Below are 12,963 nucleotides of genomic sequence, written 5' to 3'. Positions count from 1 at the left end.
TTGCCCAAGGAAATCCCCTCCCTGGTGACTTAAAAGGCAGAGGAGGCTGGGGCAACGGGTGGGACCCCAGCCCTACTTCACCCAAGGCTGCCCAAGGCCCTCCTGGACAGAGCCGAGGTGGTGCAGTTGTTAGAGTGCAGCACTTCAGCTGACTGCAGTTCTGCAGTTCGGCGGTTCAAATCTCACCGGCTCAGGGTTGACTCAGCCTTCCATCCTTCCGAGGTGGGTGAAATGAGGACCCGGATTGTTGTTGGGGGCATATGCTGACTCTGTAAACCGCTTAGAGAGGGCTGAAAGCCCATGAAGTGGTATATAAGTCTAACTGCTATGGCTATTGCTATCTATCTATTCTATCTATCTATCTATCTATCTATCTATCTATCTATCTATCTATCTACCTACCTACCTACCTACCTACCTATTTCTATCTATCTATCTATCTATCTATCTATCTATCTATCTATCTATCTATCTATCTATCTATCTATCTATCTATCTACCTACCTACCTACCTACTTACCTACCTACCTACCTATTTCTATCTATCTATCTATCTATCTATCTATCTATCTATCTACCTACCTACCTACCTACCTACCTACCTACCTACCTACCTACCTACCTATTTCTATCTATCTATCTATCTATCTATCTATCTATCTATCTATCTATCTATCTATCTATCTATCTATCTACCTACCTACCTACCTACCTACCTACCTATCTCTATGTCTGTCTGTCTGTCTGTCTGTCTGTCTGTCTGTCTGTCTGTCTATCTATCTATCTATCTATCTATCTATCTATCTATCTATCTATCTATCTATCTATCTATGGATTGTTGGGGGCAATATGCTGACTCTCTGTAAACCGCTTAGAGAGGGCTGAAAGCCCTATGAAGCGGCATATAAGTCTAACTGCTATTGCTATTGCACATCTGGACAGAGGCTCCACCAGCATCCTGGTCTATCTCAGATATACCCGGATATCAAAGGTCCTGAGGGGGGGGCGCTTGGCCTGGCCTGACAGGCTCTCCAGGGACCCATCAGGCAGGGGGGGCTCCAGGGCCAAAGTCAAACGTTTCCCCAGGGCTACTGGCAGAGCCCCCCCCCCCCGACTGCCTCCATTCCTCAGCCAGCCGTGACAGGCAGCTGTTTCCCTGCCTTGCTACCTGTGCTCATCCATCAGCCCATCGATCGGGCCCTGGTGGGGCTTTATTAATGATCTTGTCAGTGCCGGGTGCAGGAGAGCCGGGCTTGTCGGGAGTGATGGATCGGGGAGTGCGGCCGGCTGCTATTTATTCTCCCGTGACCTTGCCCCCCCCCCCCCCCATTGTGGCTGGCTGAAGAGTTATGAATGTGAGACATGATAATTTGATATTGATCTATGCGGTAAGTGAAGAAATTTATTGTGTGCCGATGTTTTAACAGAGGGGGATGCCTCCATCCTTCCCTCCCACTTGGGGGGGGCAGCATATACAAGCCCTCTTCCTGCCATCCCCCCCCCCGATGATTTGTGGGGAGGAGAGAAGAGAGATGTTGAATTTCCTCCCCTTTTCAGGCGTAAGTTCAAGGACATCCCTCCGACGCACAGGACTCCCACTCCCCCAATTCCTTGCCTGCCTCCCACACACCTGTCGGGCGTTAGGTGGAGGACGGACGCAGGGCCGAGGAGAGGGAGGTGGGTGGAGCTTGGGAGCAGAGGTGGGGCTTCCCTTCCAGCTCCAGATTTTCGAAAAATAGGCATCCTGGGAATACCTATTTTTAAATGTAGAACTGTCATGGCCTCTCTAGCACAGATGTTGAGGCCGATGGTGCCAAGGTCTCTTCTTCCTTCCCACTTGGGGGGGGGGGGCAGCAGCATATACAAGCCCTCTTCCTGCCATCCCCCCCAGGCAGAAGGAAGAGTTTGGAGGGCTGATGGGGGGCTGTCACCTGCCCAGACGAAGCGCCCAGGCAGGCAAAGCGGTTGGACAGGGAAAGGAGATAAACAGCCTTTCTCGGCCTCCTCCATTACGCCTGGATGGCCCCAGATGGCCAGGGAGAAGCCGACAGGAGAGCGGCCAGTGGTTGCCCAGCAGGAGAGAAGAGGGTCAGCTGCAGCCTTCCCTGGCCTGAAGTCTCCCAGGGGACGCGCCCCCCTCCCCCCCCCAATGACAAAGATGTCTGCTGCTGCCACTCCTCCTGGCCAGCCCAGGTCGAAGGATGGCATCCACCCATCCACAGTTGGCTGGGAAGCCCCCGGGATTTCTCTCTGGGAAGCCCCCTCTGAGGAAGAGAGGGAGGGGGGGAGGGGGGAGGGAGGGGGAGGTGATGCTGCACCTGCATGGTTTAAGGAAGGCCGGCCTTCATTTGTTCTTCCCTCCACACGCGGCCTCTGCGGCCCAACAGGAGGAGGCTGTGCTGAAGGGTGCAAAAGGACAGATCGGAGGGTGATTAACTGTCCCTGTGCTGTGATTAAATCCCTCTAGGGAAGGAAGAAGGGAAGGAAGGAGAGAAGGAGAGAAGAAAGGAGGGAATGTAGGAGAGAAGAAGGGGGAAGGAAGGGAGGAAAGGAAGGGGGAAACGAAGGAGAGAAGGAGAAAAGAAAGGAGGGAAGGAAGGAAGGAGGGAAGGAAGGAGGGATAACAATTAAACAATTGTAGTTAAATGGAGGTATAATGATGGTAATGTGTATAAATATCTGAGTTAAAATACTTGAGTTAATATAAATTATGCTTGATGACTATGGAAGAGATGCACAAAAGTCTTTTGAAACCAACTGATACACTTTCTACAGTATGTAAAAAAGGAAGATTTTATGTGTTGTGTGTTTGAAAAAAAATAAAAATAAATATAATAAAAAATAAATCCCTCTAATGAAGGCCCCTTTTACTGCACCACAAAAAAGGGGGAGGGGTTCTTCGGAAAGAGAATGTGGGGAAGAAAAAGAGAGGAATGCTGGTGGGGAGAGCCACCCCCCCCCTTAAAGGATACTGAATGAATGTGCAAAAGCCTCAGAGCCTCCTCTGGCCCCAGCAGTTGATGCCAGGGGAGAGACAGGAGCCCCCCAAGCATCACACCCGCCGGGACCCTCAGAATCCCCCACCCCCCGCTTGCAGGGCAGCCACAGTGCCTGGTCAGGCGACCCACAGAAAGCGGAAGGGGAGTGGCAGCTGCAAAGAACCCACAAACTTCTCCAGCTCACCGGAAAGGAGGATTATTGCTCAGGGACCTTGGAGAAATACGTTCAGGAATAGAAATGTACCTATAAATTTAAGGTGGATTTCTAAAAAGCCAGAGTGGTGCAGAAGAGGATGGAAAATGGGGGGGGGTGTCAGATGATACGAACACCCGCTTCTCTCTCGGACACACACACGCCTAACTCCGCATCGGATCCCTTGGCTCCGCAGGTGCGCCTGGGGGAGGGGGTTTCCATCCTCCAGAGGGAAGGGGAGGCCGGGGCCCGTGTTCTCCCGTCCTGCACTCTGGCTCAGCCGAGGGAAGGCCTTGCCAGGGAGGCTGTGGCTTCTGCCTGGCCGGGGCCTCTCCCCCCCACCCACCCCCCGTGTCTTTGGTGGGCCAGCGTAGGAGGCAGCAGAGCAGCGCAAAGCCTGAATCCTCAGGTCCTCTTCTGTCTCCCGGGTGGCGAGTAAAGGCAAGGCCACCGCCAAGGACCAGAGTCCGGTTTTGGAGGACGGGCGTCCAGTGCTGCTCTTGGGCCGCAGGGAGCCCAGTTCTACCGGTCAGAGGCGGAAGCTTTCAGAGGCGCCGTAGAATTGCTTGAGGAGCTGTTTCTTATCCACTTTGCCCATCTGGTTGCGGGGGATTTCCTCCACCAGGAGCAGCTCCGAAGGGATGGTGTAGGAGGGCATGCTCTCCCTGGGCACAGAAGAGCCCCTTGGTCAGCGAAGGGCCGGCCACAACTCCCCCTCCCCCCCCTCCAGGGACGCCTGAAAGAAAAGGGAAGGCCCGGGAGGGACCACCGGCTCTGCCTGTTGCTTCTCCCGCACCAACTTACCTGGCCCATTTCTTGAGGGTCTGCAGAGACAATTCCTGGCTCTTGTGGAGTTCCACCACAGCGCTGACCTTCTGCCCCCAGACAATGTCTGGCGCACCGATCACGGCCACATCTGCGGGAGGAGAGAAGACGGGACTCTGTTCCTACAGATCTCAAGTGATTCAATGGGTTGGCTCAACTAGTCTCAGGAACGGGAGGCAGGTGGCTGGAGCGGATTTCATTGGCCCCGAGGCCTTCACACAGGTTGCACTTCCGTTCACCTGTCTGGTCTTTGTTTAACTTTGTGACCTTTTAAAGTGACCCCTTCGTGGCCTTTGAAAGAGACTGCTTCCCCTTCCTTCCTGCCTTGCAGAATGGTACCGGCGGAAAGAAAACCAAATTTCACGGCTTCTTGGTAAAATGCCGTCTACGCCAGTGTTTCTCAACCTTGGCAACTTGAAGATGTCCGGACTTCAACTCCCAGAATTCCCCAGCCAGCGAATGCTGGCTGGGGAATTCTGGGAGTTGAAGTCCGGACATCTTCAAGTTGCCAAGTTGAGAAACACTGGTCTACGCAATTAGCCCTCCATTAATCAAGAGCAAAATGGCAGCGCACAGACAGCACCTGCAATGCTAGGATGGGCCAGCAGGTGGCGCTCCACTTCCAAGGCGCTGATCTTGTAGCCTCCGCTCTTGATGATGTCCACCGAGGTCCGTCCCCTGATCCAGTAGGCGCCTTCCTGGTACATGGCCGTGTCCCTGGGGAGAGGAAAGAAGGGCACGGGTTCTGGGGAGCTGAGAGGTCCCTCCCAGTTGGCCTTCGTCCTGCACCAAGGCCAACTCCGGGGCCCTCTGCCTGAAGGGCTTTCGGTGCCCCCTTCACCAGGCAGCCTCTGCCATCCGCTCACAGGCATTTGGGCACGCTTAAACTCTTAAGAAGAATATATTGTCATTGTACGTCTATACACAGTATCCCCCTGCAAGGAAATTCCCAGAACACCCAGAGACCAGGCCCAACACACACAACAACCCCCACACACCCCCACCAAACATTCCCCGGCCCTGAACCCCCCCAAGCACCCGCACAACAGACCAAGCCATGCGGCCCAACCGATCCCCGACGGAGGCCCTTTAGTTCATTGCTGAGTGCAATTAGAGTTCTGGGAGGAAAGCTATTCGGAAGACGCAAGGTTTCTATTCTCCTGTCTCTTCTGCCGTCCTCCTCCAAGCGATGGGCATCCCGGTCCCGGGGCTCTTCCGGGATCCCAGGAGGGACAGGGGCTTTGGTGTAATCAGAGGGAGGGGCTTCACTCCCAGCTAAGACAGGTTTCTGCAGGTATTGCGGGGGCCACACAGAAAGATGGAGTGCAATCCATGTAGCTGCTGCACTGAAGGGGAAATGGAAGGGCCCCCCCCAACACACACACACAGAGGCCGGGGCAATGAGCAGCCGCTTCCCCCATCCCTCCATCGGCCACAAAATGGCTCTCCTCCCATCCTGCTGACAGTGGACCAGCTGCTTTCTGATCTCCTTGGTTTGAAAAGCCAAAGGCCGCTTCAGCACCAGGACCTCTGACCCTGAGAGGACGTCTCGCCCCCCCCCCCCAAGCTCTTCTCTGGAGCAAGACACGGCTTCATCGGAGGGATGGGACAAGGACTGGGGAAAGACAGGCTGGATCAGCTGGTGAAGCCAGCCATGGGGGCCCCTAATGGGTGCAGAACACACCCCTAAAAACCTCTGTGGCCTCAGGCAGAGCCACACAGCCTGTGGGGCCCTTTATCCCATCCCTTCCTGGGTGACCAACAATAGGGCAAGGGAAGAGGGGGCCGCTCAACCTCCTGGGGGCTCCTTTCCTGATCCCTCCATCCAAATTCCCAGGAATTGATCCAGTGGCCGGGTTCTCCAAGCCCCCCCACAGAGCGGAGGCTGCCGGATGAATGGCGTCTCTCTCTCTCTCGGAAGGGAGATTTCCATTGGTGGGGAAGAGGGGCGAGGGTGGGGGTGGGGGAGGATGGCAAACAATTAGAGGGAGGGAGATTAATGAGGGGTGGGGGAAGGGCTGTCCTCACCACCCACATGCGAAAGGCAGAGCCTGCGGAATGGGAGGTTTGCAACGAGTGTGTGTGTTACGGACATCAACCTCCTCCCCAAACGAAAACGGCATCGATAGTTCCCCATCTGCTCGCATATATCACACACTTCATTCCAGTTTATTAGCTGGAATAAATCATAAATATTTCATTATACATCAACGGTGCTCGACTCTGGAAGGCGCAATCTATCACCCCGATGCTCCCCGTGACCCACCACTGCGCATTAAGCTTTCCAGTCTATTAAACAAGATTGATACAGTGAGCAGGATGGACTGGGGGAATGTGCTTATAACACACTCGGGGGGGGGGGGCAGGGGGAGGGTTAGGGGATCTCATCTCATCCAGACCATCCTGTTCCAGGTGCCCCCCAGAGCCCTTGTGGGTCACTGCAGGTGTAGGCAGGGTATGGCTGCCCACCAGTCCCATGGCATCTTTGGACCCGCAAGAGGATGCCACGGGGTACGACCTGGAGATTCTGTGAACACCCACCGCCTCTCCCAGCCCTCCACACGAAGGGCCCCGGAGGGGAAGAGCCCAGGGGGGGAGGGGCTGCTGCAGAGGAGGGGCTGGGGGGGTCATTCAAAATGGGGAGACTCTCTCTCTCTCTCTCTCTCCTTCCCCCCACCTTAGCATTCAGGTGCTGCAGGTGGTGGAAAGGGAATGCCACGGGAAAGAGCTGAGCCACTCGGCAGCTTGAGAGGCTGAATCCTGCCTGTAAGTAATTGGAATAACCAAGATGCCGGAGTTAACATCCTCCCGCCCCCCCACTCTTCCCGCACTCTGTGCCTCTCCTTGGTGGAAGAGCTCCGGGATCAATTACACACCAGGCAGAAGCCAGCAACAGCCCACCCGCCCCCTTTCCCTGGGTGGGGGGGGAAGCACCTTCCTGGAATCTTCTCAAGAAAATGATTAAATAATCCACTGAGGTGGCAACAGGGGGACGGAGGACGCCTGGAGGTTTTGGCAGTGGCCGCCGCAATGGGGAGGCTTGTCTGGCGGAGGGTCTCAAAGCAAGGGGGCTGCCGGCTTCCCCCCCCTGCTCCCCCTCCCTCTCGGGACCAATCTGCTCTCAGGCACCCACCAGAGGAGGGGGCTTCTGGGGGCAAAGAGCAGAGGCCATCGCTCCACAGAGGGTTACCTGGCCAGGATTACACAATCTGGGGGGGGGGAGGAAATCAGGAGGGCTGGGGGTCCAGCTATTTAAAGACCAAAGCATGGCTTTCCCACTTTCCTGGGCAAGGCAGGCTCAATAAAAGGGGGAAGGACTCAGGCCGTCCGTCCAGAGGCTGCTGGGTGGAAAGGAAGCTGGACTGAAGTTGATTGCAGAGGAATTCCTGCTACTTGCTTTCCCCACCGGCCTCACCCCCTTTTCATCCCCCCCCCCTCAATAAGAGAGGAGCTCTTCAGCTGAGCAGAGACCCTCCACACAGCCCGGTGGGTGGGGGTCTTTGGTGTGCGCAGTCAGGCTGGGAGAACGAAACAGAAGGCGGGAAGATAATCCGGCGGAGGGAAGCAAAATGCAGAAAGGTGCAGCCGCGTAGGGGAACTGCAGGGGATGAAGGAGCCGGAAGAGAAGAGGGATCTGGCTGGCTCTCGGGAAAGGAAGAGAACCCATCATCCAAAGCCAAGCCTGCATTTGCTGGTGCATCAACGCTTGGATGGCCAATGAAGGGCAGTCACCTCGCTTCGCGCCAGAGCTACTCAGGGGCTGGGAAACGGGGCGGGGGGGGGGGGGGGAATTGGGGCTGAATTCCAGCCCTCCGGCTCCTTCCCTCCGGCTCCTTCTGCTTCTGCCGGTTGCCCCTTGAGGCCAGAGGTGAAACCTCCGGAGAGGAGGAGGCGCAATCAGAGGCCCAGAAGGAGCAAAGGAGGCCCAGGATCCTAAGGGTCTTTCTGGGGAGCTGGACTGGGGATTGGAGATGGATCTAATGCCCCCAAAAACGCAACTGGGCTTCTTCCTTGGAAACCTTTCCCTTCTGGCCCCAAAAAGCTTCTTCGGACCAAGGGAGTTTCCTGGATGGGGAGGGAAACCTTTTCAAAGGGCAGAAACCCTGGAAGAGCAGCTGCCTGCGGGGCAGCCTGACCCGGAGGACGGGGGCTCTCTTCCCCGGGCCTTCCGCTGGGATGACGCCTTCTCTCCGGTGGGACTCGCCCTGCTGGCAAGCGACAGGCAACATTTGCAGAGAACATCATTAAGCAATAATTTTAAGGAACAAAAATAGTATTAATCAAATTTACAGCTGGGAGAGAAGGTGTAAACAAACACGGGGGAAATGCAGGGAAGGATTCTAATGAGAGCCGCTTCTATTTATAAAACTGGCATTGAAGAGGCAGGAGCCATTTTCCTCTCAGGTGTGAACGCCCACAAAGGGAAGCCAATGCCCGCCGCGGAGGGGGAAACACCTGCTCCTCTCCCGAGACTGGGAAGGTGCCAGGGAAAGCTACTGCCAATTCTCAGCGAGGGCACCACGCCGAGCCATCTGCTTCGCTCCTGTGCAGCGGCTGGCGTCCGAGGGAAGGCCGGCGCTGGCAAAGGGATTCTCGCGGAGAAGAGGCCGCACGTCCATCAGGCACCGACAACAAAGCCGGCTGGAGTGAGGTGCCCAGGGGGCCCCGAGTCCACGGGCAATAAACAGGCCATCTGGGGGAAAGCCGGGGCCAGCCTCTGGCCAGTTGTGGCCTCTCCTCCATAGGCAGGGGAAGCTCCTGAGCCCTGGACGGCCAGGGGTTCAACAGGACAGGCTTTCCATTTCCCTGCTCTGATTCTCCTCCTGGGCTTTCCATGCTGAACGGATGCTGCAACCTTTTCAGGGCTCAGGAGTTTTGGTTCTTCTCCCGAGGTCCTTTTGAGGTTGCCCTGCAGCTCCCGAGTGAGGCAGAGAGTGGGGGGCCCTCGGGGGATCCAGGAGAAGCCCCCGTTAAAGAAGCACCGAGCAGCTTCTGAACCTCCTGCTGGAAAGTCCCTTTTATGCATCGTCCCCGGAGACCTATACATTTGTGCACATCCCACTGGAAGTGAGGCACCCGCCCTCCGGCACACTCACGTGCTGGAAAGCAGCCTCAGGCGTTCCCCAAGTGGCTGCCCCTTCCGGGAAGGGCAGGAGGGACCCCCTGCTTCCACCCGGAGGCCTCCGAGGAGTCCAGGGCTTCTGAAAGCAGAAGCAGAACTTGGCTCTTCTCTCCCAAGAGTGGCCCTCGGGCCCTGCGGCACTTGGAAAGGGGCCTTTTAAAGCCCCCCCCCTCGAAGAAGTTAAATAACTCGACTTTCTTAATGACCTATTAATCAAAGCGCATTGATTCCCGCATCAGATTCTGTTGCCAAAGGAGCCTTTGATCTCCCCAGCCCTGACGCAGGCATTAGGGGAGTTTTATTCTGACAGATACAATACAGCAATCAATAAAATCTTATTATATGGAGCTGATATACATGGATTTCCTCCGAGGATTTATGCTCCCTTTCAGAGCCTGACTCTGCTCCAACCCGTAATTGAAAATAAATCTCTCCAAACACTCCCAGCTCTCACTGGACGGGCGTGTTAGCAGCCTCGATGCCCTCGGCCTTTCCCCGGGGGAACGGCGGCTCTCCCCTCGTGCTTCTCCGGCCCACTCGGCCCCTTTGGCTTCCTTTGCTGGGCGGGAAGGACGCAGGGAGGCTCAGGGGAAGCCCACCCTCGGGTCCCCCCCCCAGACTCTTCAAAGGACACGGAAGCCACCAATGCGGATTCCCCCAAAGAGGGACGGGAGGCGGCTGTGGGTTTCTCGCGCGGCTTCTTAGCCGCCTGCTATTTAGGCAAAGGGGTCAAGAAAACCAGCCACAAAAGCGGCTGCTTGTAGCTTGGCTTACTTGCCTGAGTGACCCGGGACTCTCTGTCCCCCGTGCCCGTGGGCGATTCCTGCTGGTGGAACACCCGATCGTGCTGATGCCCTTATTTTACTCTAATTTAAGATCTGAGACCGGCCTAAGAGGACCGGGGGGGGGGGAGAGGGGGGATTCCCCACCACAGAAGCACCTGAACACCCCTCAGCTCTTGGGGACACAGTTCGGTTTCTCCCCTTCCAAGCTCTCCCTTAGAAGAGGCCCATCCGACCAACCTGGGTCCAGGGATGCCATGACCCCGCTCCCCTCCTCCTCCATTCGTCTGCTGGGGCACAAGGGTGTTTGTGTGTTTGTGTGTGTGTGTGTTGTGAGGTTGTTCCCCCCCCCCCCCGCAGCAGCAGAGCTCCATCAATAGAGGCCAAGCTCATTTGCATTCCTCAGGAAATTTGAAACTTCCTTAGCAGCATCATTTGGCCGCTGCTCATAAAAACACATTCGGGAGCAGGAATTTCCCCGAGACACCTGACTGCACACGGCCAGCACAAAACCCTCCAGAGAACCCAGGATTTGTGTCTTTCTAAGTGAGAAAAAGGGAAGGCTGCTTGGTATAGTCGGGAGTGAGCCAAGGAGCAGCCTTTCCTCCATTGGCAGAGCTCCCAGGGGCCATTAGGGGGCAGGGACGAGTCAGGAGATTTCCTCTGTTTCCTTTCTGCCATCTAGAGGTTGCGTTGAGAATTGCCATCCAGATCCCTGCAGCCATGGACGCTGGCAAAGTGGGATTCGGAGATTCCCCAGGTCGGACAGATTTTGAGGCTGAAGGCTGGAAAAAACACCCGAGCGGGAGGAAACGGCTGATCTATCAACCTCTGTTTGATTGTATTTTCCAGTACACGTTTCTTCTTCCTTTCTTCTTTGCAATAAATGGCACATCTAGCTAGCTCGAGTGGTCATAGAGCAGAGGTCAACTGCCTTGGCTGGTGAGACCGGCAGCCCTGCATTTTGCAGAAACTGTCGCAGGGACTCATGGGGATGGGAAGGGGGGAGGGAAAGACACAGAGGAGGCCAAACTGCGTAGACTGAGAGTTGCATTTCCCTCTTAGGCCAAGTGGCATCACTTGGGAAGGAGGGCTGCTCGCCTAATCTTTTCAGAGGATTCCCCCCCCCCAAAAAAAGAGGGAAAAAATGTCAGGGGGTCGTAAGGAGGAGAGTGGAGGAGAGCAATTGAAATGCTGTTTGTCTCCCTCCCCATCTCGGGGTGCTGCCTTTGGGGCGTGACCCGGCAAATGCGTGCCCGACAACAGCACGCCTAACAAAACCGTGGCGATAAAGCCGTGACGTCGACAGCGTGCCCACAAAGGCGCGTCGACAACAGAGCGCCGACAGAAGCGCGATTACGGTTAAGGTAAGGGTTAGGGTAAGGGTTAGGTTTAGAGCGCGCTTCTGTCAGCGCGCTGTTGTCGGCGTGCTTCTGCGCTCATTCGTCGGCGCGATTTCGAACTTGTGGTTTTTCCCAGCGGTTTTGTCAGCGTGCTTTTGTCGGTGAACCCCTTTGGAGATGGGGGGTATATCTGGGTCAGCTTTCCATTTGCTCCCCGTCTAGAGGAGGAATCCTTTTCCGTCCCCTCCCCCACCCCCGCGTCTAACTCAGAAGTGAGCTCGGGCGGGCGAAAGGGTTAAGCTTAATTTATACTGATTTCCATTTAATATCCTCCTCTCCCATAGGAGCCAGCAGCTGTGAGCTGATTGTAGTTTCTCATTATGCAGCCTGTATCACTAATGGCCTGTGACAAAGGCATGCCATCTTCCAGGCCTTACCCCCCCGAGAGCCAATTAAACACACAGACTCCTTTCCTGTTTGCGGCACATTACAATGAAATTAAACTGAATTCCAAAATCATTTTCTCCTAAAGACGTCTCTTTACAATAATTAATGCACGCTATTCCTTTGCATCTGAAATATTTATCGGGAGGACCAGCTCCGAGAAATTCATCGAGAAACAAAAACGGAAAAAAAAAAAAACGGGATTGCCTGGGAATCTGAGTCGGCCGACACCCTTCGCCCGAAAGCCAAACCTGTTCAGCTGCAGCTATCAAGTGATGCCGCTAATGATAATATCAAGATGAGTAAACACGAGGCGGCTTAAGCAGGGCGGAGGCAAAACAGCACGAGGCCATCGGGGGGTTTCCGAACATTCCCGTACAGGCCTCGCCCCGATGACAGCCGCCTCTGATCAGTGCCCTTGTTCCCCCGGGGCTGATGGATGGGAAGACCCCTCAGCCAGTCACTGCGGAGGCCAATTCGAACCCGGGAACATTAGCCGCTGCCGCCGCTGAGCTCCTTAGCCCGGCTGGGGCCATTCAGGCAGAGGCTGCACCGAGAGGAATCCCCTCTCTGCCCGGCCAGCCCAGTTGATGGACAGGAGCGGAATTAATCAGGTACCCAAGCGCCTCTCACAAGATTAATGACGCCCAGGCTGAACAAAGGGGGGGGGGACACACACGCCACGCTCCTCCTCGTTAATTCAAACAGCCCACCAAGGTTGGGAGGAAGGCGAAGAGGAAGTCGGGGGTCAAGAGGCTTAAGCAGCCGAAGGAGATTCTGACAGGCCGTGTGCCCTCCCAAGGCCCCCCCAGCTGGGCTCTCTTTCTTCCGTGGGGCGGAAGATACAAGAGCGGCTGGTGGGGCAATTTATCAGCGGAACGACTTTCCTCCAGAAGCTGCGGGTGCTCCAACATTGGGGGTGTTTAAGAAGAGATCGGACAGCCGTTTGTCTGAAGTGGTACAGGGCTTTCTGCCTGAGCAGGGGGTTGGACTAGAAGACCCCCAAGGTCCCTTCCAACTCGGGGAGTCTGTTATTCTGAAGTGAGGCCCGCTCTGCTTTCCCACTGTGGCCCTTCAGGAGCCCCTGGGGAGCAGAGCCTGCCTGCCTGCCTGCCCTCAAACCCCACCAGCAGCTGCCAAGAGAACACATCCTCCTAGTTGCCGACTGCAGCACTGACAGCCTTTGTCTCTTCCACAATTGGGTCTCCTGCGTTCTAAAGCGAGGCAGCTGGTTCCACCACAAAACCGCGTTCGA

At 55.7% G+C, this 12,963-nt stretch overlaps 1 protein-coding gene across 1 annotated transcript in view; it reads right to left on the bottom strand.

Moving 5' to 3' along the window:
- Positions 1 to 3,085: 3,085 nt before the first annotated feature.
- Positions 3,086 to 12,963, bottom strand: part of ACSF3 (acyl-CoA synthetase family member 3) — a 34,534-nt gene continuing 24,656 nt past the window's right edge. Inside the window, exons 8-10 of the mRNA XM_087728896.1 lie at positions 4,601 to 4,735; positions 3,997 to 4,108; positions 3,086 to 3,857 (exon numbers count right to left, since the gene is read on the bottom strand). Of these exons, the coding sequence (XP_087585022.1) occupies positions 3,722 to 3,857; positions 3,997 to 4,108; positions 4,601 to 4,735 (383 nt within the window). The 3' untranslated portion in view covers positions 3,086 to 3,721. The remainder of the gene's footprint in view (positions 3,858 to 3,996; positions 4,109 to 4,600; positions 4,736 to 12,963) is intronic.

This window comes from Thamnophis sirtalis, unplaced genomic scaffold (assembly GCF_051295495.1).
Source record: "Thamnophis sirtalis isolate CommonGarterSnake01/CBP01778 unplaced genomic scaffold, rThaSir2_p1.2 scaffold_14, whole genome shotgun sequence".
Classification (NCBI taxonomy): domain Eukaryota; kingdom Metazoa; phylum Chordata; class Lepidosauria; order Squamata; family Natricidae; genus Thamnophis; species Thamnophis sirtalis.
This window is presented reverse-complemented; position numbering and strand designations above follow the sequence as displayed.